We start from the raw sequence: 26,395 nt of genomic DNA, 5'->3' as shown, positions 1-26,395 counted from the left end.
TATTTGCACGGGAATCTACAGGATGATCAGGCATGGGCACGTTACCGAAAAAAGTAACAGTGTTACAATTAGAGTTGCCCAACCCAAAAACGTAACTTTGTTACAGTTACATTTACGAAGTTTCCAAAAGTAACCATTTACAGTTACAGTTACTGTAAAAAAGTAACGTCGTTATTTTTCCGTTGCTGTATGAAACTGTATATTAGACAACGTGATTTAGCTTAATAAATAGAAAAGTACGACGGCATGAGGGCCCAGGTAGCGGTTGCACTTGCTCTCTGTCGACAGATAAGGCTGCCGAACGTTTAGAAAATGTAGGAACGCGGAGGACGAGCTTATACTAAACCGATCTGATGACTTAGCAGTAGCTAAGAACGACGCATGGCAGCCCGAAACCGGATGATACGTTTGATTCCACAAGAATCTACAGGATGATCAGTCATGGGCACGTTACCGAAAAAAAGTAACAGTGTTACAATTAGAGTTGCCCAACCCAAAAACGTAACTCTGTTACAGTTACATTTACGAAGTTTCCAAAAGTAACCATTTACAGTTACAGTTACTGTAAAAATGTAACGTCGTTATTTTTCCGTTACTGTATGAAACTCATTATTAGACAACGAGATTTAGCTTAATAAATAGAAAAGTACGACGGCATGAGGACCCAGGTAGCGGTTGCACTTGCTCTCTGTCGACAGATAAGGCTGCCAGACGTTTAGAAAAATGTACGAACGCGGAGGACGAGCTTATGCTATACCGAGCTGATGACAAAACAGACGAAACAATCAATGTCAATTAAATTTATTTTCACCTACAGTGTTGTCGCGTGACCGCCTTGCATAGTGAGGGAGAAGGCGAAAAAGTGGAAAGGGTGCTTGATTGCCGGAAGGCCCTTCGGAGGAAAAGGAAAAGGGATGTGGGAGTACTTCGGATGTCGAGTTGTTTGTGAAAGATACCAAAAAAAGCGTTGCGTTATCATTTTATTTCTTTCTTGTCGTCAAAGACGGAGATCAATTTGAGCTATTGCTGAAGCGGCGTTTGTCCATAGGCCCTCGGAGTCGTTCGCCCGCCCCAGCATCCCAGCCACCCCAACCCCCGGAATGAGCCAAGGTTATTTCCAAAGGGAATAGAAGGCGAACTGGACGCTCTACGGTTTTTTTCCTGCGCCCCCTGTCCTCACAAAGGCGATTTTTGTCACCTCGACCGGGAAACACTGTTCTCACTAGCCCAGCCTTTCACAGCGACCACGTCCCCGATCCCAGAGCCCGTCCCATTTGTTTGCTTTAAGTCGTTGGCGGAACGAAACTCGCCCAAGCATTCTTTGCGCCCAACATTCAGAAACTCATGTAGCGCCAGTATTCGTTTCTGCTCCAGCTCTGGAAACGAAGTCGCGATGCTTTCCAAGAATATATCCTCGTGCAGCGGCAGTGTGGCCAGGCGTCTGTAGGTCAAAATGTGGGTGGTGTGTTGGGGTCGTGGTATGTGTGAAGGGGCCTGAAATTCATTACTTCCGCGACCTCTTTCGGGTGTTGTTGACCGCCCGACGAAGCCTCTTGACCAGGAATTCCAAACACGTGGTCCCAAACACGGCCAGGGGTCTCAAACGCGAACAATGATGGCAAGCAACTGCGACTTGTGAATCGAACACTCTACAGTGCGCAGAGGGCTGGACGAGCGCGGGGACGCCGAAAGATTCCCCGCGGAGTTTTATGACGCCACAAACGGGGCTGCACTTCGCTAATGAGAAAGCGACGCACTGATCGTAGTTTTCCAAGCTTCTGCGAAAGTGCAAAGAATTCAGTACGTTGTGGTGTGTTTCTGAATGTTTTTTTTTGTCCTGCTCTCCTTTGCGTCAAACACTTTTACTTCGCTCCAGATGTGGCGAAAATGGTGCAGCATCGTGCTCCGTGTTCTGGCGTCAACATGCGTCCACGTGCGGTTAGGCGCGTGTCGCAGCGTTAAATATGGTTTAGGTGAGAGTGACATCGCCCTGCTTAGGGAAATACTGCAGCTTATACTTAAAAAAGTTCGATCCCTTAGCTGACCGCGTGGGACACCACGCACACGTGCACGCCTAAACATTTCTAGTCCAGCTGTTTTTCAACCATGCGAAGGGAGTGAGCTCGCATACAAGAAGCAGCGAAGGCTCTGCAGAAGAAAGTCCGAAAAAGCGGAAAGCTCGAACTGTACATCGGCCGTTAACGAATGTTGCTGTTGGACATTTTTTTTTAGAAATGAAGTAACTGGAACGGTATTTTTTCTTACAGTTACCCCATAAAAAAGTAACAGTGTTAAAGTTACAAGTTCCTCTAACTTAAAAGTAACTAGTTACAGTTACAAGTTACTGAGAAAAGTAACTAATCACCGGTAACGCGTCACTAGTAACTAGTTATTGCCCAATGCTAACGATTATGGCTGTGATGATTAGCGCACACCCACCGGGAGAATGAACAACCTCTAGTGCCCGCAACGTTCCCGTCTCCTTTGGAATAATTGGTAAGTGCTGCAGTGAAACTACTACTTACTGCGTCCTACCATAGGTAGCAGAATTCTACGTTGGCGCCAACACGCTTATTTTTCTCCCTTCTCCCATAAGTAAAAGTTTTGCGAGAAAGGACAGTTGAAGGATCGGCCACCAGAGGGCAGACGAAGGCAAATACTCCTCGTTTGGGCTCTCGCTTTCTGACTCAACTTCAGTGGATTCACGCTGCATTCGCCCAAAAGACCACCACTAGCGAATGTTTAACATCATCAGGCACCATTCGATACCAGGGTGAACCAAACATACCTGACAAACCTATTTTTAAGTGCAATGCACTTCTTAAGCGACCCTGAACCTGCGTCCACCGGCGATGTCCGCATCACATACCCACGTGGGGGATAAGCCAGGAATCTCCTCGTCTTCCTTGGCAACGGGGGGAGATGGGCGCGCGCTGCCTGGCCGCTGACATGGCACATACCCACGTGGGGTATTGGCCAGGAATTGGGCGTGAGAAGGGCTAATGCACCCGCTTAAAGGAGTACTGACATGAAATTTCAAAGCTGAGATCCGCTCTAGCAATCAAGTACAACGACAACACAAATAGGTGTCTGTGAATAAATGCATCTTTCTTTCTTTGTAGTTGTGTGTGTGTGTGTGTGTGATCTCTCTTTCGCGAACACTACCGAACCGCGCAAATTCAACTCGTGCATTCGCACTTTCACATTCTTCCCCTAGGGGAAATGCGGGGAATTTTTTTCGGCCTCGACAACTTGGTCACCACGCCGGTATTGCTTGGCCTACTTTGTACGCCCTGAAATCGCGGCTCGTCGAAGCATTGCCGGCTGCTGCGACGAGCAGCTTTTCCAACCCGTTCACAACGTTGTAATCGCGAGGACAACCGACGCGGACCTCGCAAACATGCTCAGCGAAATTGAAAACCTGCACCTCACCACCCACTACTTGCGTTTTCTACGTAAATAAGCCAGCTTAGGCTCCAGCCACGGGATAAGTCAAGGGCCTCGACCAAGCCATCACCGAGGACGACGTCATGGAGTACCTTCAGGAAAATGAACCAACTCTACTCAACGCCCGCATAATGGGCGAAACAGGGTCAGCACTCCTACCTTTTCAATCAAAATTCGTCCCGCTTTACGCGAAAGTCGGCAGTGTGTTAACTCAGTGCCGCCCTTTCCACCGATCGGTGCAAGTGTGCCGCGGGTGCGGTGAATGTTGACATCGGGCAGACGTGTGCCCCCCTTCCGACACCCAAAGTGCCTGAACTGCGGAATAGACAACCCACCACCAAGTCACTCTTGCGACCCGAAGTACCAGCTGTGCCTCCTACCACGCACCACGCCGGGCAAGGACTGTCCACGCCGTTTGTTGCCGCAACTCCCCGCACAGAAGACCAACTACAGGCCCCCAACCAGGCAAGCTGGCCCGCTACCGCGGCGCTCGCTCCTCCTGCTCAACACTCAGCCGCAACCACCCAGCCTTTCCAACCCCTTCAGCCAACCACCAACCCACTACCACCTCTGAACGTCGTACTCTTACCAGCCACTCCAGCTTTCTCGCCATGCTATCTACGCTCAAAAAGCATAACGCCCAACTACTTGCTCGCGTTAAACCTCAAGTAGCGGAAGGCTCCACTCCACCATCTCCTCCGCTTCTTGCTCTACATTCCTCGTGTGCGACTATAACTGCAGTCCAAATAAAAAAATCATCGGCGCACGATTCAATGCCTACTTCTTCCCCGAGGTACGAAAATGAACGAGAAGGTCAAACCTCATTTCTCCAAGATGTTCATGGATTCTACAGAGACATTCATTCACACCTTCAATGAACGCAGCTGACAACTACAGGGCATAATAAATTTCGACAACCCACGCCAAACCACAAACTTGTACGCAAGATGAAAAATAAGACACCCACCCAACCCACTATCACTATAAATCAGTGCAACTGCCAACCCATTAAAGCAAAGGCGGCACTCGAACATGACGTGCTACCACACCAGTGAACATGATTGCTCTCTAGGAAACATATACCGCCTCCCCAACACTGAGATCCTTCGACGCTACAAGAACACTATCCCAACTCCCGTACGTCTCTCCAAGTTGCCCGCACACTCACCGCACAAGTGGTCGCAATCCTATCATCGACGGACCGTGCCTTAATTCAACATATATTCACAGCCCCCAAACGCACTCCCACACGGAAATCTAAACTTTATTGAAAGCCACAGCCCGGCAAGCCAAGTCCAATCTCTGCATTATTCTGTGCGACTTCAATGCCTCCAATGTCACTTGGGGCTAACTGCGAACGACTAAAAAGAGCACAGTGCTGCTACAGTCCTCGTTGCAACACCATTTGACGCTGCAGAACGACGTCGTCACGCAACCCAACCGCATAGGCACAAGCGTTACGCGGGACTGTATCCCAAAAAAAACGTTTGTGGTTCATACCAATATTCTCACCTGAAGTCTTCTACCGGATACCTTACAAAGTAACCATCACGTTATCAAGATAGCGCTTCCCTCTACTCATCATAGACACGAAATAAGGCAGCTAAATTGACAGATTTGAAAGCTTTCCGCGGGAATCCTCTCCCATGCTGAGAGCTCACACATGTGGAAGCCTTGTACCGCTGGCCACAGAGGCTCTTGAAACCTCAGTCTCGGCGAACTAAAAGCATTCACCGAACTCCAAAACTCCCGGCAGTTGCAGCTCTCCTAGGCCGACTATGGGGAGCGAGACGTCACCTCCTAAACCGCTGGCTACGCAACAAACGTAACCACAACCAAAAACGTCGCATAGAACAACGTACCAAATCCGCCATAGATTGTGGCAGGCCACTACAAAATCAAAACTGGCGCACCTTTCGCGATCAACTCCACGGGACGCTCATGGCCAAACGAGCAGGGCTCATTCCTCGAAGTGTCATGAGCACCACCACCTCCAAAACATCCGGCAAGCAAACAATCTCTCGGCTCATCCATAACCATCCCCAAATACCCCGACAACCTACTGGCCTCGCTACGAAACGGACCGTTCACAACTGATTAATACATTCGGCGCTCAAGGAATACAAGGGAACTGAGAACGACTCCCTAGAAGCCCCTTTCACCCGTACCCAATTTCTAGGGGACCTATCAAGCTTTACTCGCAAAACCGGCTCGGGCCGCGTCCACATCACCTACAAACTCCTTTGCGAACTGAACCAAGAACACAGCGCCACCCTCCTTGAATGTTGCTGGCACTACTGGGACAATTACAGGCTAGCCCCACAAGGGCGCCATGCCGACGTAAGCCTACTCGCCAAGCCCAACAAGCATGTTAACCACGATACCCTATGCCCAATCTCGCTAACATAATGCACCTTGTTACACGCAGCCTAAATACCCACTTCAACAACAGAGAACAACTCCCGCACACCACGTTTAGCTTCCGGGCGCATCTATCAGCACAAGATATTGACCTACAACTGAAACAGAATATCATCGATACGCTCAGCAAGACGCACCCATGCAGCTTATTGGTGTTGGATGCTAAAGGATCGTTGGACAACTTGTCCAACACCGCAATTCTCAAACAACTATAAACTGCACGCTGCGGCCAGTCCACTACAACTTCGTCCGCAGGATACTAACTAATCCTACGGCCACTATGAGCATCGGCCCGCTTCGATCCTATCACTTTAGCAATCCTGCCCAGGGAACCCCACCAGGGTCCATCATCTTCCGCCCGCTATTTAAAGGGACACTGAAGTGAATTCGTCAAGCTCCCGTTTTTGCTTGCACTGTGTAGACTGGCTCAAATTAACACACTATTCATCGTTTATCTGGTTGACAAATCGGTAATTATTTTACAAAGCGCGAAAGAAGAAAAACTACTATGCGCGGTTTGCGGCGGCCGCACCAACTAAAGGCTGTGACGTCAGGAGGGGGGGGCACCGTGATTGGACGATGCCCAAGGTTAGCAATCAAAAGTTTCGGTTTCGGTTTCGGTTCTGTAAAACAACATGCTTGACATGTGATGGCGTTGTTGGATGGACACTCTCGATTTCTCAATTATCGCCGTACCGCGCTTCTGCCATGTTGTCGGCAGTCAAATGTCTAAGATGAACCTCCCAGGGCGGCTTGGAATCGTAGAAATCACTAGACGAGGCCTACGCAGTGGATGAACGCCCTCCGCGTCACCGCAGACTCTCAAATGCCATGCGCTTTTCCCGCATATTCGGAGCCTGCCTCACTCATGTCTGTTCGTAAAAAGCTAGTTCGCACCAGGCCAAGGGTGTGCTGATTCAGGCCTGGGCCCACTGCCCGCAAGCAGTCGGTGCTTGTGGCAACAGCACGCCAACGAGAACTCGCTAGCGCGTCATTGTCAGTATGCGCGCGTTCTGCGATCTCGCTCGTGGAGCAGTGAACGTTACGGCCCAAGAATGGTGAACTAAGTTCAGAAAACATCGGCCGCATACGAAAAAATCAACTTACAAAAAAAAAATACATGTACCCTCGGGGATTCGAACTTGCGACTTTCAAAACAAAGTGCAGCGCCTCAGACCGCTAGGCCACTAGCCGGCGCTGGTTAGGTAGGATATATAAGGTTTATAATGTATGACCAGTTTACACTTTTATTTATTTTAAGCATTTTAAGTACTTTATGTGACTATTTGTTCTATATCACTCCTGCAGTAAGTGTCCCCAAAGCTTCCACAATATCTCAGGTCTAGCAATTGCATTTCTTAGACGGAAAAGCGTTCGTTGCTGTGTGGTCGTGCTGCTGACCGCTGTGCTTGTTCACCCAGCGCAAAAAAGTGCTTCCTGCTCCCTAGTTTTGCGCTGTACGGTAAACGTTTCAGGTGATTTTATTTTCTTAGTACCTATATTGACTTCGCTGACTTTTCTCCCGCCTTCAATTGGCCTTAGATTTTCCTACTAGCGTAAAGTCAGCGAAGCGTCGCATGTGCACTTGTGTGGAGCGACCCGGACTCTGAGTTTGACACGGTGTACAAACTAACAAAGTAAGGAAAGGCACATTCTTTCATTCACAAAGGTGTTGTGGCTTAGTTTCAATTGAGCGAGCGAATAGCGACGACCCGTCGGCGGCCGGCGGACGAAACGCTGGGCCGACTGACTCGATCGGTAGGTCGGCTGGTCGGCGAAGCGTGCAGTAGCGCAGCCATTTTCCAGCTCATCTCCTGCTGACGTCACACGAAAACGCCACAGATAATGGGCGAGCGTAAAGAGAGGAGGACAGCATTTTCGAATTGATTTTTCTACTAAATAAATTCGCGTAAACGCGGCCAGAGTGGTCGAAACAATGCCTACGGACTCCGAACTACAATTTGCGCTAGTAATCCCGCAATGTTTACAAATCACTTCAGTGTCCCTTTAATATTGCTATTTCCGCACTCCCGCCACTGCTCTCAAACATCCCAGATATCTCCCATGCGCCCTATCCAGACGATATTTCCATTTGGAGCAACAAAGGCCCCCGGCCCAACAAGACAGTCGCAGCAAGCTACTGGCATTGACACGTCCTATGTCAGCACATGTGGTTTTCACTGCGCGCCAGCCGAGTTGGCCCTTCCAACACTCCGAAGAAGACTGCAGGGACGCCCGCTACAAGCACAACCAGTCTGTGAAATATCATTCCATGGCCACACAGTCCCTACAGTACCACCGCTACGCATCATAGCAGTTAAATGTTACGCTATGGATCGGGGGCACCATTCCTCCCACGCCTGCAGAGAACGGTGGCTCGACTCACCTAATACAACGGGTATGCTCTTGCCGCCACGGCCTCAAACAGGCAGACACATATCGCATACGACAAACTATGCTCAGGAGTCCCATCACTTACGGAGCACCCCATCTGGCATTGAAATCACAAGAATTACCAAAGATCGACATACTCATACGCGAAGCATACAAGTAAGCGCTAAGACAACCAGCCTACAAATCCACACAACGAATCCTCCAGCTTGCGTGCAACAACACCCTGTCGGAAGTGATTGGCGCACAGACCACCAACCAGCTCCAACCATTTGGAGCTAGTTGGTAGGGGTGAGCCCTACGGCTCCACTCCCGACCCCTTCCGCAGCCTCTCGACAGCAGCCCGAGAGAACATTCATGTCCCTCCCCTACCCAAACAATGCCCCCCCTCTACAACGTACGAAGCCGCCAACATCGCGCTCGCCAACTCCTCAAAACGTAAGGCGTCGATACTAATACCTAATACTCTGACGCAGCCCCACACCGCACATAACCGGCACTTGCTGTAGCAGCAATCCACTCAACCACCGCTAGCGCAGCTTCTGCCACAATACCGGCGGCATCCATTGACACCACAGAAGAGGCTGCATTCGCTTTGGCTATCACCAACGCACCTTCATCGGGCATCACATTGCTGACCGATTTCTATACCGCTTGCTACCACTACGGCGCGGGAGGCATTATTCGCATTGGCTCCAACATCCTAGCACGCCGATCAGCGCTTCCAACGGCCCGTATAGTAGCGATCTCTGGTCCCACATCTCTTCCTGGGAACAAGGTGGCACACGCCACCGCTCGCGAACTCACTGGGCATTTCCAGAGGAGACCAAAGACATACGGGCCCATGATGACCTAACCCTCCACCCCCTGCCACCAACGCACTCATTCATCTTTGCCTACTACCGAAACGCCGACGACTAAATCACCCATCATACGCCTACCTCACAGCCCCCGACGCCCATAGATGGCGCCGCCTAAAAACACAGGCGTACCAAAATCATACTGGCCTTCACTATGTTTCGCCTACCGTCTACCCATTCCACAGTAAATATTGCAACTTTCCCAACACCACCAGCCACCTAGTTTAGACATGTCCGTCCAAGCTTCTCGTCACCCCTCTCTCCCCCTCTCCTGAGCATTCGGAGCGCGCGCTGACCTGCAGCCAGCTCGAAAAACCAGAAGTCTGGTTAGCCCGGTGGAGACTGCAGCCACAGCCCATGGCCGACCGGAACAGGATGGCCAAACTTGCTCCACTTTTTAGCCCAACTCCCTTCATCTTTATAAATAAGCGTTTTCAACAGCAATAAATAATTTGTCCACCATCTTTACGGTGTGTTTTCTCTCTTCAACTGAATCTTTGAAAGCTATCATGAAGTGCTGCTTCTTCCTTTCCAGCGGTGCTTCCTTCTTCGTGCAGCTTTCAGCGCAGCCCGGCGCCGCCAAGGAAAAGAATGCTCCAAATGATAAGTCCGTCCATGTTTCATTACATTTTTTTGTCTATAAGGTACCAAAATGGTGTAGAGGAACTCAAACTTTCTGTTTTAGGGTAGCCTATGGGCAGCGTGTCTAGCAGTGTTGCTATATCGATCTTCCGTCTGCTTTGTGTTCGATTTTCAAAGGTTCTTGTTCCCGATAAGTTGAATTTGTGGTGAAGGTAAACTCAAAATACTGCTCTGCAGCTTATTGACCAGGCCTCGCCGCCTCCTCACAATTGCGGGCACTGGTTATCAAGGGTGGTTCAGGGCTTCGTTCTAGAGAAATTGTAAGGACTCATATTCGCATTTGGGTGAATCCCCTGGACTACAACTAGAATCGGGTCTCTCCAGCGTCTTGAAAAGTTCGATAAGGATTCCCCCTTGTTGAAGTCTGGAACGAAGGTCTACTCCAACCGTAGGCCGCAGTCTACGATTTCGTCCACTTCCTAGACTTTACGTATTTGGCGATTCACTTGAAGTGAAGCTGATCATCCTTTCGGGGACTTTATTACATTGTTTTTCGCGGAAAAGCAAAAACGCCTATGTGTTTGATATTTCGGCGGGCGTTAAAGATCCCCCCGATAATCAAAATTGATCCGGATCCTACCACTACGGCGGACCTCCTTTCTTGTGTAGCTTGGGTGCATTAAACTATACAATCAATCATTTGGTTTTTCAAGATTGGCATTCCTGTGGGATATTGAGGCTGCCTTGCTGATGTCTTGTGCTGTTATGTCCTTGAGTTTAGCGTCATCACCAGTTTCTCATGATAAATGACCCTGGTCTGTTGTAATGAATTGCTCCTCAAACGCGAGTTCACAAATGTTGGTAGACCAATGGTTGAGGGTAATCGACTCGGCCGTCTTTTCGTCTTTTTTAGAGCCAAAAAGTGCTCTCACTTGTCACCTGTCGCCGCAAACCAAACGTAGTCGTGCACTGCTTTCTTGGAGAAGCTATACTTCAATTGGGCCTGCTGGCCTCACTCTATAAAAAGCCAAGGGTGTAGACGTTTCGAAGTACGTAAACCGCTAGAATACGTCTTTGCATTGTTTTAGCAGTGCGGTACACGTGAACGTCGATGTAACTCGCTGCTGCACGGCCGGTCCCTTGGCTGAAACCAGAGAGGGCTATGAGTGGTTTCATCGCTCCTCTGATGGACAATGTGGGGAAGGATAAAGTGGTTTTGGGATATCTTGATTGACTTCGGCCCAACGGCTTCCGTGGTCGACGTGTGCCATCTCACATGGGAGGAGTAGTGGCAAAATTCCGTTGACCATACATCTAATGCTGGATGCTGACACGTCGTTACACGTCGAACGAAGACAACTGAAGGTCCGCCTATTCCTTCATGGTATTTATTGCAAGGCGTTTTATTATTCGTCTTCAAATACGTCTCCTTCGAGCAGCTGACCTATCTCCTCTTTCATCTTCCTGGGTTCGGTGTCTTTCCGTTGGAGCTCATTCATTGCCTCCAGTGAGTTCATCGCAGTCTGTGAGAAGTGCCGTCTGAGCTCAGCCACTGCCTTTAGCAACTTTATAACGGCAGCGCGGACACTTTCCGCAATGAACGCCGAGCGCGTCAGTGGTCTCGAGCTCGGTACTCAGTAGATGTACGAGTGATCGTTTCCGTTGTAGCCTCGACGTGGCGTGGCACGTCTGCATTCCGTTCAAGGTTTTACTCGGTCTTACTTGGTTGGTAAGGGCCAGCCATGCACTCCTCCGGCATAGGGCGCGGCTAGGCATTTAACCCCGAGAAAAAATACCGCGGTTTTGCGACTCTCTAGCCGGAGGCAAAAAAGATAGTTTCTCTCATAGCGTAAAGTGGTCTTTCAGGTTCTACGGGATGAATTTTGACGCGCAAAAAAGGCGCAAAGCAGACGGGGGCCATTTTTGCCCGAGCCGGGGCTGGTAGTTTTAGATGCACACAGATTTACACGATGATGATGGGCGTACCTAACTTCGTGTGGGGGGACGACCACTGCTTTAAACAAGTAACACATTTACTTCTGCAGCAGATGGCTTTGGCTGCAATATGTAGTAAATGCACTGGGGATATACAATTGACCTATTTTGCAAGTCATGGTGGGTAAGAATATTGTATTTCTATATTTTTAGAATATTTAAAGAACACCTACCATATAGAACAAGAGGAGGGTAAATATTGCCTTAACCGTCTCATCTATACTTGTTACATTGTCGGTGTTTTGGCAACTATAACGGCGGGGATGATAGGTTGCGAACTAGCTGGTTCCTTATCAATACTAGATTTCTGTCATTCTCATTAAAACCGCACTAGGTCTACTGGAAGACATATTCATTTGCATTGAACTGCAACCGCTCCTGTTCTGCGGTGCCTGAGACCATTTTTTTGCCTCCCAATTCGTAACTTGTTCCTTCATGGTAATATTGGTCTTCCCCTTGCATTAGACGGTGCCGGCTCTATTAAACTATTGTAGAGTACTACTGGCGCCGATTCGATACAACCCGGGCAGGCCCATGCCTGCTTTCATGTTGGGCTGCCCGCCTGGACTCACCCAAAAGTTTAATGACACGGCTCGGGTACAGCCCTATACCCAAAGAAACATGACCGGTCAGGGATTGCTGCGTTTAAGTTTTCATATACTCGTTAACAAACGCAATAAAAAGTATACAGGCATATATTACAAGAATCGAAATGCAAGAAATCGAAATCGAATCGAATGAATGTGTACAAGCAGCTGTTTAATGTTTTCCAACCCTTCCAGGCGTACAGAACAAATCCTGATGTACTTTTGATGGCGTTTTGTTAACGTAAAAAATTGCTCTTACTCTCCTGTCCTGTACCGGGGCCCCGGTTCACTAATCAGTTCGATTTTACTAATGATGATGATTGCTATTGGTTTCCCCTTTGTAGCGGGGTGATGACACGTCATGTTAGCAAAAAGGACTTATACACCCATGCTTTATACTCTTGGTTTAATACTAGCGCTGCTTACGGCAGGCACAAAAAACTTTAGGCCGAAAATACTCTTTATTTTCTGTTACAGGTGGGAGCTGTATACGCAATATTTCCTTCTCTAATTTTCGCCCACCAGCATTCTAATCTTGTTTTCGTCATCTCGACAGCCTTGAACTTAACTTCCTCTGTGCTACCCTAAATCCTAGGGCCTCTGGAAGCCTAATACCTCCCTCAAGTAGATTTGGATGGTTACCCTCACATTCTAGCACTATGTTCCCCATAGTTTTTTTTTGGCAGACCACGCATACCCCATCAGTTTGTGAATACTTCACCACAAAACTCTTGGTTCGCACACGACCTCCTGTAGCCTGAAAAAGCGAACCACTGCGCTGAAAATTATCCTACAAATGTTCCTTTCTGATGTCCATTTTTTTAGCCCTGTACATCTCTGACGACGTTTTAGCTTCGATTTTTTTCTCCGTTTATTCGTTCCTATCTGCCTTGCCTTTTTTTGGTTACCCTCGCTGTTTAGATTATCAACTGTTCTTCCCGTATTTCATCGTTAGCCTTCTAGTCTTTCTTAACCACTGCGTGTCCACGCATTTCAAGTATAGGTACCTAAAAACCGTAGCTGCCCACCTACGTTCATCCATTGCTCTCAACCTCCTCTCAAACCACATTTTACTCTACGCTTCTCTGACTTCAAGTGACGCCCAGCCCATATCTCCCTGCACTGCTTCGTTAGTTTGTTTTTCCTTGCGCTCCTGCGGGCGAACGGCCTACCTTTGCCCGGTTCACTTCAATGCCTGATATACCGTCTTATTTTAAGCAGAGTACAGCATTAGCAAATGTGAGACCCGAAACCACTGCTCCTTTCACATTCCTCTCACACTTCATATTTGTAATACCCCCGCACAACTCTGTGCTTCATTATCGCTGCGTTTTGTTATCCCTTACCCTGAAGTGGCTCCGCGTGAGTGCTTAAGTAGTTTTTCCCGTTGTTTATTCACACTCCCAAATATTTATATTCCTTCACTCCGGGTAATTCGCCATGGTGGATACACACTGCGTCAGTGGTAGTGTCATTGAAAACGATTATTCCCGATTCTACGTTCTACGTTCCCTTGTTTTGCTACATTTGAAGTATTCGATAGCTTTTAGCATAGTTATTTGCTCTGCCCATAAATAGTTCTATACCCCATAAATTTATATTGTTTCGGTTCCAGTATTTTTCAGCATTGTGTGAAATTTTAGAAGCTGGTGCTATTGTTTTATCTTGAGAGCCATCTGTAAAAACTGTAAACTCTGTTGGCGCCATTTCTTGAGTAAGATTTGTGAAAGATATCTTACCTGCTGGGCGCTGCTGCCAAATATTCAGCTTAATTCTTATTCGAATTCCTGTAAAGCACGGTTTTTTGAGGAGAACTATTTTCTGGCAAAAAGAACGTTAAATATTTTAATTACTTGTTTGATGCTGAAGTGAATTGATGGCCTACCTGCTGTGATGTTTTAGGTCTGTTTGTATACGGTTTTAAATTTTTTGTTACTTTTATGTAAATCTTGGTCTGTGAACCTCTAGTTTTTTCACATTGCGGCCTGTTCCTTGTACCAAACTGAAATAGCACAAACTTAATCATTTTTCAGCTCCTATATGAATAATTTGTACATGTTTGGTGGTAGGCGCGCAGTGCATAGTATGTAAATTTCATTAGGATGTTTATTAGTTGGTTTATATTTTCTCTTAAGTGGTTATTATGAAGAGTAAAACCAGGCTTCTAAAGACCACTTTAAGCAACGATGCGCAAGTACCTACTAATGTCATAATCGTAGAGGAGGGCGAAGTACCTATGGTGGCGCAAACTTCTTATAGTGCTCAGTCCCCGCGTGCCTTCTAAACTACTGCTTAACCTAATTTATACCAGAATGTATATGACCTGTTCCCTGATCATTGTGTGGTGCCGCCGTTTAACACCGCCTTGTTGAAGAAAAGTGGCAGCAAGAAAAGATGACAAGGTATCTAGTATTGTCATGACGAGGAAGGGAGATGAAACCTATCTTGCAGAGCAATTTTCTTGAATGCTCAGAGCACACATCTTTTAAATAACAGGCTATTTGGCGGTAACAATACATATATAGGTTGTGTTGGTTTCAATATTTCTGCGAACATGACATACTTCCTACCTCCTGCAGTATAACACCGCCTTGTATGAGAAAAAATATGAGGGAATGTTGCACTCTCTCGCAAGACTGACTTGAATGAAAAAGCTGTTGTAGGTGAGAATTGCCGGACACATTATTAACTTTGAGCAACATTGTTTATTTGCATAGTTGTAGGGCTGGTAATCGTCTTCATATACATAGAAGACGTCGTTTTCTTCTTCGCGGCAAATGGTTGATGCAAGGTCATCCTCACAATTGCGGACTTCCGCAAGCTGAACTCGTGAAGCTTGCACTAAAACGCTCAAAGCCTGAACCATGGTAAAGGAGTAGGATTCTTTTATACGTCAGTACGAAAGGACACGTCACCAGCGCATTTGTAGAAGTTTTGAATTGTTTTTTACATATTTCGTCTTTGCTGTGCACTGTGCTAGTAATAGACATCGCCATATACATCGCCATATAGATCGATATCGACATGCTGGATATGAACAGTCCTAAAATTTCTTTTTCTTTTCTTTGCTGAAGCCGTTTTGCGTGCCCGGAACGCTCGGTTGTCGGAGCGAGGCACGCGTTCATGAGCGCTTTGCATTTTCCTGGTATTTTGTGCTGCACTACGGGACTTGCTTCTTGTACAGCAGATCCGCTGTTAAAAGAGGCTGAAAGAAATGTTAGTCCTGCACCTTCTATTGTCATTATCTGGGATGAAACGAAGTGTGAATAGCAGTTGAAACTTTTTGGAATGCTCAGATTCCGCGTGTGTTCTATGTGACCGCCTAACTTGCTGCAACCGAAGGTATATGAGCTGTGGCTGGTTTCAGTGTATCTGTGAAAACGTTGCCTCGTTTTCTTCCGTTTCCTAACACACCCTTATAGGAGAATGAAAAGCGGCCGTAAGAAAATATCCAATAATATATTTTTTTTTCATAATCGGCATGGAAGGCAGGGCCTCTTTTCCGGTGACGACACCTTTGACTAGTCAGTATGCGCGTGTTTTTAAATAAACGGGTAACCTGCAATAACTACAAATTTATAAGCTGTGGCTGCTTTTCAAATTCGTGTGAATGTTGCATCCTTGTTACGCCCAACCGCATAAGACCGCCTTGTAAGATAATGCGGACGTAACAACTATGCTCAACTACTTTTCACCGTCATTATGGGAAAGGAAGGCGAAGTCTGTTGCGGTGGAAACATTTCTGAATGCTCAGTTCCCGTGTGTGCTCTACGTGACCGGATAACTTCCTAAAAAAGAATATATTTATGAGCTGTGGCTGCTTTTAATATTTCTCCGAATATCGTATGCTTGTTTCATGCTCCCGTATGACAACGTTTGTAGTAGAAGAAGAGGCAACCACAAAAGACTGTTCTCGAATACGTTTATCGCATTGATCGAGAAGGAAGCAACGCCTCTATTACAGTAGCCACTTTTTTGAATTCTCATAGCCACCGGGTGTGATAAATGATCGGCTAAAATGGGGTAAAGTAACATAATGAGCGTTGGCTGGTTTATATTTTTCAAGGGAAGTTGTATCGTCACATTGTGCCACTGTATAGTACCGCATTGAAGGCGAAAGAAAAGCTGCCACAAAAAATGATGCACAAAAGCTTTTACTTGATATTATCTGGAAGGAATTCGAAGCTCCAATGTGGTGTTGACTGAATTCTCAGAGCTCGCGTCTTCATGATGATCGGCCAACTATGTGTTACCACGCATTTACCAGCTGTCTTATTTCAATATTTCTGCGAACATGGCATCCCTGTTTTCTCCGGCGATGCTGAACCACCTTTGAGGGACATTATCGTGAAAGAAGGCGAAGCCTCTATTCCGTTGGGGACTAATTTGAATGCTCACAGCGTGCGTATATTCTATTAATCCGCTAACTTCCTCAAACTAAGAATCAATGAGTTGAAGCTTCTTTCAGTTTTTCTGCAATCAAGGAATCCTTGTTTTCACCGCCGCAATACACCTCCCCCCTATAAGAGATTGAAAGCGGAAGGTACAAACGATGCGTAAATAATGCGACATAAAATAAATGAATGAAAAGTTGTAGAAACGTTTATAACGGCTCGGGCAGCCTATGATGGGAGGTTTTTATGCAGTTTCGCAACCCATTCATTAATGCAAATAACAAGCTGGAACATAATACTATAATTCATTTTTAAATATGAAGAGCGGCAGCCATGGCGTTATAAAAGTCATTACTCATTTCTCCACCGCAATCAATCATGCAACCAAGTCCTAAACTTGAAGATAAATGCCAAAAACCAAGCTCGGACAGACCTAGGCAATGCTCGCAAGGAATTTTTCAAAAATGGGAAAGCCGAAGGGTCGTTCAGGAATGCACAGGAATATGAGCGTGTTCTGAACGCACGAACACTGTTTCGGAATTCTACAATACTGGATGAAGTAACACTGCTATACCTAACTTAAATTATGGCAAATTTCTAGACATTGATGATATCAGAGTTGGGCCAGTGAAACACGCTGCGCAAAACGTAACACCTGCAGATGCACCTATATTAAACACTAACTTTATTACATCATTATTTACAGAAGATATAAACACACAGCTATCTAAAATAGCCGTTATGTTTGAAAATAATGAGATCCTAAGTATGTCGCTAGTTATAGACCAGTCTCGGACCTGCCTATGTAGTTAAAAGCATAACAAAAGGGTTTGCATACCAGACCTATATTCTGTTTTCATAAACCCAAACTGATTAATCCATTTGGCTTTGGAAAAATGGTTCTTCATCAGTAGAATTTATTGTGCCCCAATTCCGAAATATAGCCTTTGGAATTGAAGAATTAGTAGATTTCTCAAAGGTATTTCATTTGGTGAGGCATGGGTTGCTTTTGAAGAGCTATAGGACTTCTAAAATATAGGCCATGGTTTATTATAATAGTGTGTTATTTGTTTAAAAGAAAACGGTCACTCTAAAGAACACATATTCCGAAATAAAACTTTTTTTTCTGGAGTCCCACAAAGAGGCTTTTCTCTCCGTTGATTTTTAAATTTATACCGGTGTTGTAAGTATTAACTGCAATGCAGGATTTATTTTTTATGCACAGGGTGTGAGCATTCCTGTAGTGTATACATTCAGGGTGTGATACATGCCAGTATTACGTTCATGATTGCTCTAAAAAATGGCCACAATGTAAATAAATCCGGGTAAACGAAAAGAGACGCCAGCATTATCATTTCGCCCGACAGCCAAACCGGTTTCCTCACACGGTGCCATTATGTGTAACCCTCGACAAATAGAAATGCTGGGTTACTCTAACGGTCTTGGTGTGTCATTTTGGCGCAACATGTCATGGAAACATAATGTACACCCTAGTTAGCCAGGGCCACTTCCATCGTTGGTGGTTTGAGATATATTCCCACCCAATGTTTAAAGCTGCTATTGTATAGCTCCTTTTTTTACTTTTCTGTCGACTAGCCTGAGGTCATGCTCTGCTTCAGCTCGATTGAACAAGGGGCTGTGGTCTAGTCAAGCTGTTGGTGACAGCTTTTTGTGCAGCTTTTCCGTCGCTATATTTTAGGAAGTAACAAAGTTAATATTCCTATTATATATTCCAACAGTTTTTGTAGTCATTCTGTATAAACATCAAGCTATGAATTTAAACTTCCTCCAAACTGCCTAGAAAGATGAAAAGCCTTGTATACCGATTTTCTGAATCGAGAGGAACCAAAATTTATATTTAATTAGTTGGACCGTTTCGCTATTTACGTAAGAATCATAGTTAAAACGAGAAATGTCGGTCCACTGTGTTAAAAAGGCAAAGTGATGTCCCCAAAAAAGTTTCCACTTTTTCTGTCGCAGGTTTCCACGTTACATTGTCATTTCAAACTACCGCGCTGCTAAAGAAGCCTTCAACCACACAACGAGGAGAACAAGTTTAGCCCTAAGTAACATAGTATTGGATATTCATCTGCTGGCCGAGGCTGACCGGCTCGTCTGTACGATGTCCTCAGGGGTGAGTGAGGTTCGCCGACACGTACACAATAGGACATTTATTCGTTGACTTCTTCATAAAGTACCTATTGTATTATTTACAAGGTAGGCTAGAAGAACCCAGTTGACAGGAGTGTACAGAAATGATCACGCTACAGTCTCGTAAATTGAAACAGATGCAAGGGTAATGCTGTCAGCTTGCAACTAGTATGAAAAGATTCTCAAGGTTCTTTGTTGAAATGAGTCTTTACACCACGTTATCTGTCCACGTTCGTATTTCCTGTGTGCGGTTTTGCACAGATGCCTTCTAGTTAGACTGGTCTTTTTCAGTCAGCAGCTTTATCTGTATATCCGACAGAAACTTATTCGACAGTGCTGACGTCACAGATCTTGGCAACGTAGTCGTACATGAGTGACGCAAGCACAGCCGACGTCAATTCGAACATCGCTGGGTGACTGTCTTTAACGCCGACACTAGCCTTCGCGAACAGTAAGATTGTTCTGGGGGTACCGCTGGCGTCGACTGAGCGAACGTAGGCTGCAGCCCCTATTCCGGCTCACTTGCTACGGAAAAGATGTGACGGTCTGATTTCTTGTAAGAACCTTCCCGCCGACTGGTAAGAACCTTGGAATTCTGAAGTCCTGAAGGATGGTGACATCCTTGCTTCATTTTCTTCAGACAACTCGGTGGTAAGGGGTGATCTCTTTCGAGGTTTTTCCTCAAGAGATCTTGCAGGCAGTGTTTGCCCGACCTAACACGGCGACAAAAGCTCAGTGGTTTGTAGATCCATGCCACTGCCTCAAGCAGGAAGCGATTGGCGCGCTTATGCTCCCAGGTGAAGTAAGAATGCCGTCGGCCCAAAAGAAAAGGTGTCCCAGTGCTTGTTACATTAGAGTTCCAGAACGTTTATGGTTCTGGAAGGAGAGCAGGCGAATTTTGCTGCCGAATTGATTCCTTGTTTTAACTCTCCACCTACAACAACGTTGTTGCTGGCCTATTTATGAAGGCTTATGGAAACTTCACCGAAAATCTTGAATATTTTCCTGCGCATTTGGATCCCTTCTTCAGTGGTGTCAGCAGCAATTACAATATCGTTAATGTACATGGAAGTTTTGCAAAAGTAGGAGGTCACTGGGATTCGCTTTTCCACGGAGCATAAACGGTGCATAAAGTAGCTGGAAGTTGGAAAGGAATTGAAGTGGCTCCAAACGTTACCCGAATAATTCTCCATACGGCTCGGTCTGGTGGTTGTTGATCTCCTTTGGGCGACGTCCGGAACCACAGCAAGGAAGCGCTTCTCTCTAAATTGTAGAGGTCAATCGAATAAACGCCTTTTCAACCCTGGAAATCATCGCAACTTTCTCCCATCGGAAATGGAGCAACAGAATCTCCACGTCCGGAATTGACTCTGGCCGGGTTTTAGGTTCTCGTTCTGCGACTTCTCATCAAAATCGTTAGACAACGCGTTGAACACGATGCATGATTTTCTAGGCACTCACGTTTTCACGTGTCAACTGGGCTCTCACATACTGAATCTCTTTGCAGCATGTAGTTTAGTGTTTCTTGAGAGTGCGCTTTTATTGGCGGTACTCGAATCTCTCGAATATTCAATTCGTACCGTTCTGGAAGCTTGGAGTCTCTAATAAGCTTCTCCATCAAACTTTGCAGACGCCTATTGCAACGTGCACTTTTTATGTCTACCCTTGCTTCATATGGTACTGCTTCTTTAACTGCTTGCCTTTTGACGAGCTGCTGTCTTTCAAATGCAGCAGCGTAAAATTGCTGCTCAACGTTTTTTCTACGACGGCCTTGATTTCAATGTTTTCAAGGTCTCAAAAACGCGTCAAAGTTTTGAGATCTCTGCAAATTCAACGGATGCTCAAACGAGAACTTTGGAACCCTGATTGGTAATGGTGCAACAGTCAGTATATATTGCAAAGTCGATTCTAATTTTCTTTCCACTGCTTTGACCATTCACTGCACTGGCCTCACTTGACCGGTAACAATCTGCCAATAATATGCGGTCTGCTAAGGTGAGCAGTCTCCTTGTCCTCGCTCCTTGTACTGAAAGGGCCCGCGTATACATGTGCATCATATTCATTGCCCTTGGATCTCTAACTTCTGGTACGGATCTTTTTCGCTGCAAGTTATGCCGACTCCCAGAGTATCGCTTCTAAGAGGACGTTTATTGTCTGCAGCGAAACCAAGGTGACTTGCACCTTCTTTGTCGTTTTCCGCATGTGTTGACCTCCAAACACGCCCACAGTCAACGTCTCCCCTTGAAGCGGTGTGCAACCGAGCCTCTAAGCAGCATTTGCGATAATAAAGCTTCGGTGATTTCTTGCGATGATGAAAGCTCTATGCCTCCTATTTTGGCTCTCAGTCTGCAGCAGCACAACGGAGTCGGCCTGTTGAAGACTACGTTGACATGTGCCGTCGTAACGTTTCCCTCGTCGTTATCGGTGCTCTCTAAGCCTCACATAGACATTGCATGCCTCCTGGAGCACTTTCCACATTTAAGCTGGCTTCTGCAATCTTTGGCTATATCACCCTTCCCGAGAAACGGAAGGATCTCCCGGTTTTGGCGTGCATGTTTATTTGCGCGTGAGCCTCAGTTCTTTTGAATCACAGGTTTTGGTAGTGTTTATGGCAGAGTGGGGAAAAGCACTGCTGTGGCCCGCTCGCTACGTCTTGCAGAGCTGATATTTTGGAAACTTCCGAACATAGCTCGGTTTTTGTTCATCTACTGAAATGTCATAATTTTCTGAGTGGCGTGCTAAGCAGCTTCCCCCGGACACATGAGCTCATAGCCTAATAAATCTAAGAGCAGTGGAATCTCGTGTTCCACCTGGGAAGTTCGCGACACGAACTTCCCAGGCGGAACACGAGTACCGACACTACTGTATAGAATGAGGCTTTCCATGAAATATGCTGTAAAGGGGTTGGTGTCCTGCGTTCCCAAAAACACGCCCGAAGGGGTTCGAGGAACATACCACATGGGTTCCCAAGGCTGTTAGTGGTCAAGCTGCAAGCGTTTGTCCAACCGTTGACACAAGCTACGCTCGGCGACGCTTGCACCCTTTAAAAAAACCAGTGGGTATACCGCGGCCAAGAATTCGCACCTAATATCTTCCACTTACATGCTGAGCATTTTACAACTCGACCGACAGCGATGATCGTGTGGTATATACTATGCTAAAGTTGTTTTCTACTCCAGCTAGCGCTTTTTAGAATACACTGTTATCTGCACCGCAACTAAAAAACCTTCCTTATCCGAGGTTACAACATGAAGATTTCTGCTGATAGCATGATTCACCCACTGCTTACAGTCCTAGCCACAAGATGCTTTGTTTCTGTTCCTCCGAGTACGTCCGGGAATTTAGCAGCGAAGCGTTGCTTTTCTTCGTCTGGGCGTCTAGAAGTAATTGACCTAGCCAAAGTCACCAGCTACAGTGGGATGGTGACTTTGGATCGGTCGTAGTACCTATGTTTGTGTTGCGTTTTCGGTCAAATACGTTGTTAGTACAGCGTCATCATGTCGTCTTCCTTCCCTCCTGCCTGTCTCTGTTACACTGCCGTTAAGGCCCTGTCTTCGTCAGCAGGTATGTTAAAACGAAGAAAAAAAACTCTTATACACCGTTTGCCAGCGAGTGATTCCTTTCCTATTCATCCTAGCCGAGGAGAACCCGACAGGAAAGTAAAACGGAGGAAAAGTAACAATAACATCTCGTAACCAGTCGACAGAGGCCACAACAGGGTTTGCGAGAGGAAAAAAGAGAAATCAGCCAAGTGGGGAATAAGAACGACGCACAATTACGATGTTCACGAAGAAAACATTGATTGATTGATTGATTGATTGATTGATTGATTGATTGATTGATTGATTGATTGATTGATTGATTGATTGATTGATTGATTGATTGATTGATTGATTGATTGATTGATTGATTGTGAGGTTGAGCGTGGTGACGCTTCAGAGGCGATTGGGCGTGCCGTAGTGACGGCTCAGGATTAATTTTGACCAACGGAAGATCTTTAACGTTCGCCGAAATATCAAACACAAGAGCATTTTTTCCTTTTCGCCTAAATGAGAAAAGCGGCCGCCGCGGCCAGGTATCGAACCCCTGTCATTCTGCACAGCAGCACGAAGCCATAGCCAATGAGCCACCGCATCGAGTGAAAAAAATATCCCACGCAGCGGGCTTTTTTTCGCCACTTGCTTTCTTTCAAAAAAATATATCTTCTGACCTACCGTATTTATCTTTTTGCGTTGCCTAACTGCCTACCCATATATATATATATATATATATATATATATATATATATATATATATATATATATATATACCAGAAAACCTAGTTGTACCAATAATTTTGAGAGAAGATGCCAGAATTAATATTTAGGGTTTGTCAAGGTCATATTTATTAGAACAGTAATATGAAAGATTCGAGAAAAAGTTACTCTTTTGAGGTGCAGTCGCATACGAGGGGAGAGTAGTTGAGCGAAATGCGTTATTTTTACTTGCAGTTTTGCAGAGTCGCTTACGAGCTCAGGCAAGCACTGCACGCCGCAGCGGGCCTTGATGCAACATGGAAGTCAGTGTCTGTGGACGTGGAATACTTCTACGCATACGTGCCATTTCCACCCAGGCGGACGTTGTATCTAAACGAGCACGTCTTCAATGATGAACTTGAATGGACTCTTCCCGGAGGTCTGGTGTACCACAATAAGAGCGCGGCTTTCTTTGAAGAGGCAAAGCGCAAGAAGTACGCAGATGGACTCAACATAGGTCTATATCTGGGTGAAAACGCAACAATTTTCCCGCGCTTCAAAACAACGCAGACGTACTGGGTAAAAAAGTACAAGGCTTTTAATTTCCGTCGCACCCAAGTTTACTCCAAACCAGAAATACCACTGGAATTATCTTTCCAAACATGACGAAGACTTGCATCGGAAGTGAAAAACTACCCGGTTCGCTGGAAACGTGTTTTCGCAATGCGTGCAAAGCAAGACTTCGTAAACGAGTTGTAAGCCCAATAAAGTTGAAGAAATACCCATTCGCAAAGCAGTTCCACTATGTGTTTACTTAATGCGAAGAAACTCGCGGACGCCTTGTTGCTTGAGCATCATTATGTCTTCGGTACCACTATAGTTCTCCGTTGACGTGCCGTGTCACTACGGGTAGCAGTGTAACGGCGTCTGTACATGAACGTTTTGAGACGTGACTTCTTGCATCAAGGCTGCCCTGATTCGCATGGCTGGTAGACTAGGTCGGCAGGCTCACTGTCGATTGCCCTCACACACCGCCATCGCACCACTCATGAGTGAGTGGTGAGTGACCCTCGCCATCGTTTTGGACTGGCGAGTGTGAGTGCGAGTGAGGGCGAGCGCCACTCGCAGTGAGCCCCGCTAACCACTCGCGGCGAGCCCACTTACCACTCCACGAGTTTCACTCGCCGTGAGCTCCGGTCATGAGTCGCGAGTCCACTCGCACTACTCGCGCCATTTGCGCGGCTTACCGCGGTGAGCGGCACTGTTATACTTGCACTTGCGGTTGGCTATTTATCGCAGGAGCCCCCCGCCTGGATAGTCGGTAATTAAGGGATTGCTTTTAGCTTCGCAAATGTGCCATCACTGGGTTCCTGCTATGGGGCACCCCAGAAGAAATTCTTAGGTGGCGTGTTGATTTAGGAATCTTATTTGAATGGACTTCTGATACTGTGATGCACTGGTACTGCTCCGTTTCATTTCATGATCATGGAGGGTCTGCTGAACACACGTGCGAGTGGTGACGACGAGTAGTGAGGCCGAGTGGCGACGGCCAGAGTTGAGCATGAGTGAGTGCGAGTGGTGATTGCTAGTTGTGAGCGGGAGCGCGAGTGAGTGCTAGTAGTGACTGCAAGCTGTGAGCGGGAGCGCAAGTGAGCGCGAGTGGTCACGTCGAGGGGTGGGCATGAGCGCGACTGGGGGCGAGTGGTGAGGCGCGTAGGGAGCGTAAGTGCGAGTGGTGAGGGCAACTGATGCGTTTGAGTGTGAGTCTGTGCGTGAGGGAAAAAAAGGCAGCATCTCCACACCGTGAATGATGCCGAGGGTGTGGCGTACGGGGACTCGAAATGACATCCAAGTTGTGTCCGGAATGACATCCGATTTGCGCCCTGACCGTCATCTCCATTGGAGCCGTGAGTTGCGCCTTGATTCTTCCCTAATTCGCTTGATGTTAATGTGCGCACGGATGGACGCGGACGGACATTTGGAGGTCCTATAGTACTCCACAAGGTTACAGTCAAGGGAGTGAGCCGTTTAACTGTCGGGTACTAACTGACGGTAGTAACACTGGGTAAGACGGTGGACACTAACTCTGTCTGGTCTACCAAACACAGGCTGGAATCCTGCCGGTGACTGTGTGATTTTGTGCGATTGTAAATTCTATGCGCGCAGACAGGGACGGACATTGTGAGGTCGTAAGGTACTCCGCACCTAAAACAATGTTTTGTGTAAGTGTGAGTGAGTGGCGCTGAGTTTTGCCGAGGTATGCTGGTACGGTGTGTGTACGATACAGGTGTATTAATATTTGAAACTTGCAGGCCACACTCCCGAAAGGGAAACATTTGTTGAGCGATCTGGACGGCGATTTACTTCCTTCGCCCTTAACTGCTTTCTTTTTTCTGAGTGGAGATGCGAACACAAACACATTATCTGCGGCTCGTCAACTGTTGAGGATTACATTATCGTCTAACCAAACAAATTTCAGAAGGCTTTGCTGACGGGACAGTTGGTACATTGTAGCACTAAGAAAAACACCACAAACGACAGGAGGAAGAAAGGGATGACAAAACCACAGGCGCTGACGCACTTTATAGCAGGAGAAAACATATATCGAAAAAGGAAAACAACAAAAGCACCGATAACGTAAGAGAGATATCACATCGAAAAAAAAACGGTGTCCCGTAAAAAGCTTAATCCGCCACGTGCATATACAGAGTGAAATGTTCAAGTACATCGTTTTTTCTTCTAGAAGTGAAACTGACGGCTCACGAATACAAGCGCGTCATTTCTTTATTATGAACGCCTCAAAGATTTTCTGCTCCCTTCGTCCAGGATACCGCACGAGAATCGCGCAGTCACGGACGAGTGGAGCGTAGCCGCAGGAAGCGCAGTGCGTTGCCAAGGGGGTACTTTATGACGACCTTACATTGTTGGCATGCTCCTTCAGGCGATCATTGAGGCAGTGCCCTGTCTGCCCGATGTAGGTGCCGCCACACGGCGACAATGAAAATTCGTAAACGCCATTTTCCACACAGTCAACATAGCGTGTCATTTGCTTTTGACGCATGCGCTTGCCTTCGGTGTTTCAGCGTTGACACGCTTGCACACTCGGCCCAGTTCTTTAGGTGCAGAGAATATGAACTGAACAACTGCCTTACTGGAAATCTTCTTGAGAGCATGGCTAACGCCGTGGGCGTACCGAATCACCACTGTTTTTTGTAGCTCCTTCTGAAGGCTTTTTTCTGGAACTCTTGCGGAAAGCACGCGCAACAACCTCGACGCTAAAGCGCACATGAGCTCACTCGGGTAGCCGGCAGACTTCAGGTGGCTAAACTGGG

General features: G+C 46.6%; 1 protein-coding gene across 1 annotated transcript in view; it reads left to right on the top strand.

Moving 5' to 3' along the window:
• The window catches only part of LOC144161566 (alpha-(1,6)-fucosyltransferase-like), a 116,162-nt gene extending 92,433 nt beyond the window's left edge, over window positions 1–23,729 (top strand). The window contains exons 5-6 of the mRNA XM_077692217.1: window positions 18,658–18,811; window positions 23,319–23,729. Coding sequence (XP_077548343.1) covers window positions 18,658–18,811; window positions 23,319–23,729 — 565 coding nt within the window. The remainder of the gene's footprint in view (window positions 1–18,657; window positions 18,812–23,318) is intronic.
• The last annotated feature ends 2,666 nt before the right edge of the window (window positions 23,730–26,395 follow it).

The sequence above is a fragment of the Haemaphysalis longicornis genome, unplaced genomic scaffold, assembly GCF_048455015.1.
Source record: "Haemaphysalis longicornis isolate Haplotype H1 unplaced genomic scaffold, Haemaphysalis longicornis Haplotype H1 scaffold_12, whole genome shotgun sequence".
In the NCBI taxonomy this organism is placed as follows: Eukaryota; Metazoa; Arthropoda; class Arachnida; order Ixodida; family Ixodidae; genus Haemaphysalis; species Haemaphysalis longicornis.
Note: the sequence above shows the minus strand (reverse complement) of the source record. Positions and strands in the feature narration are given on the sequence as shown.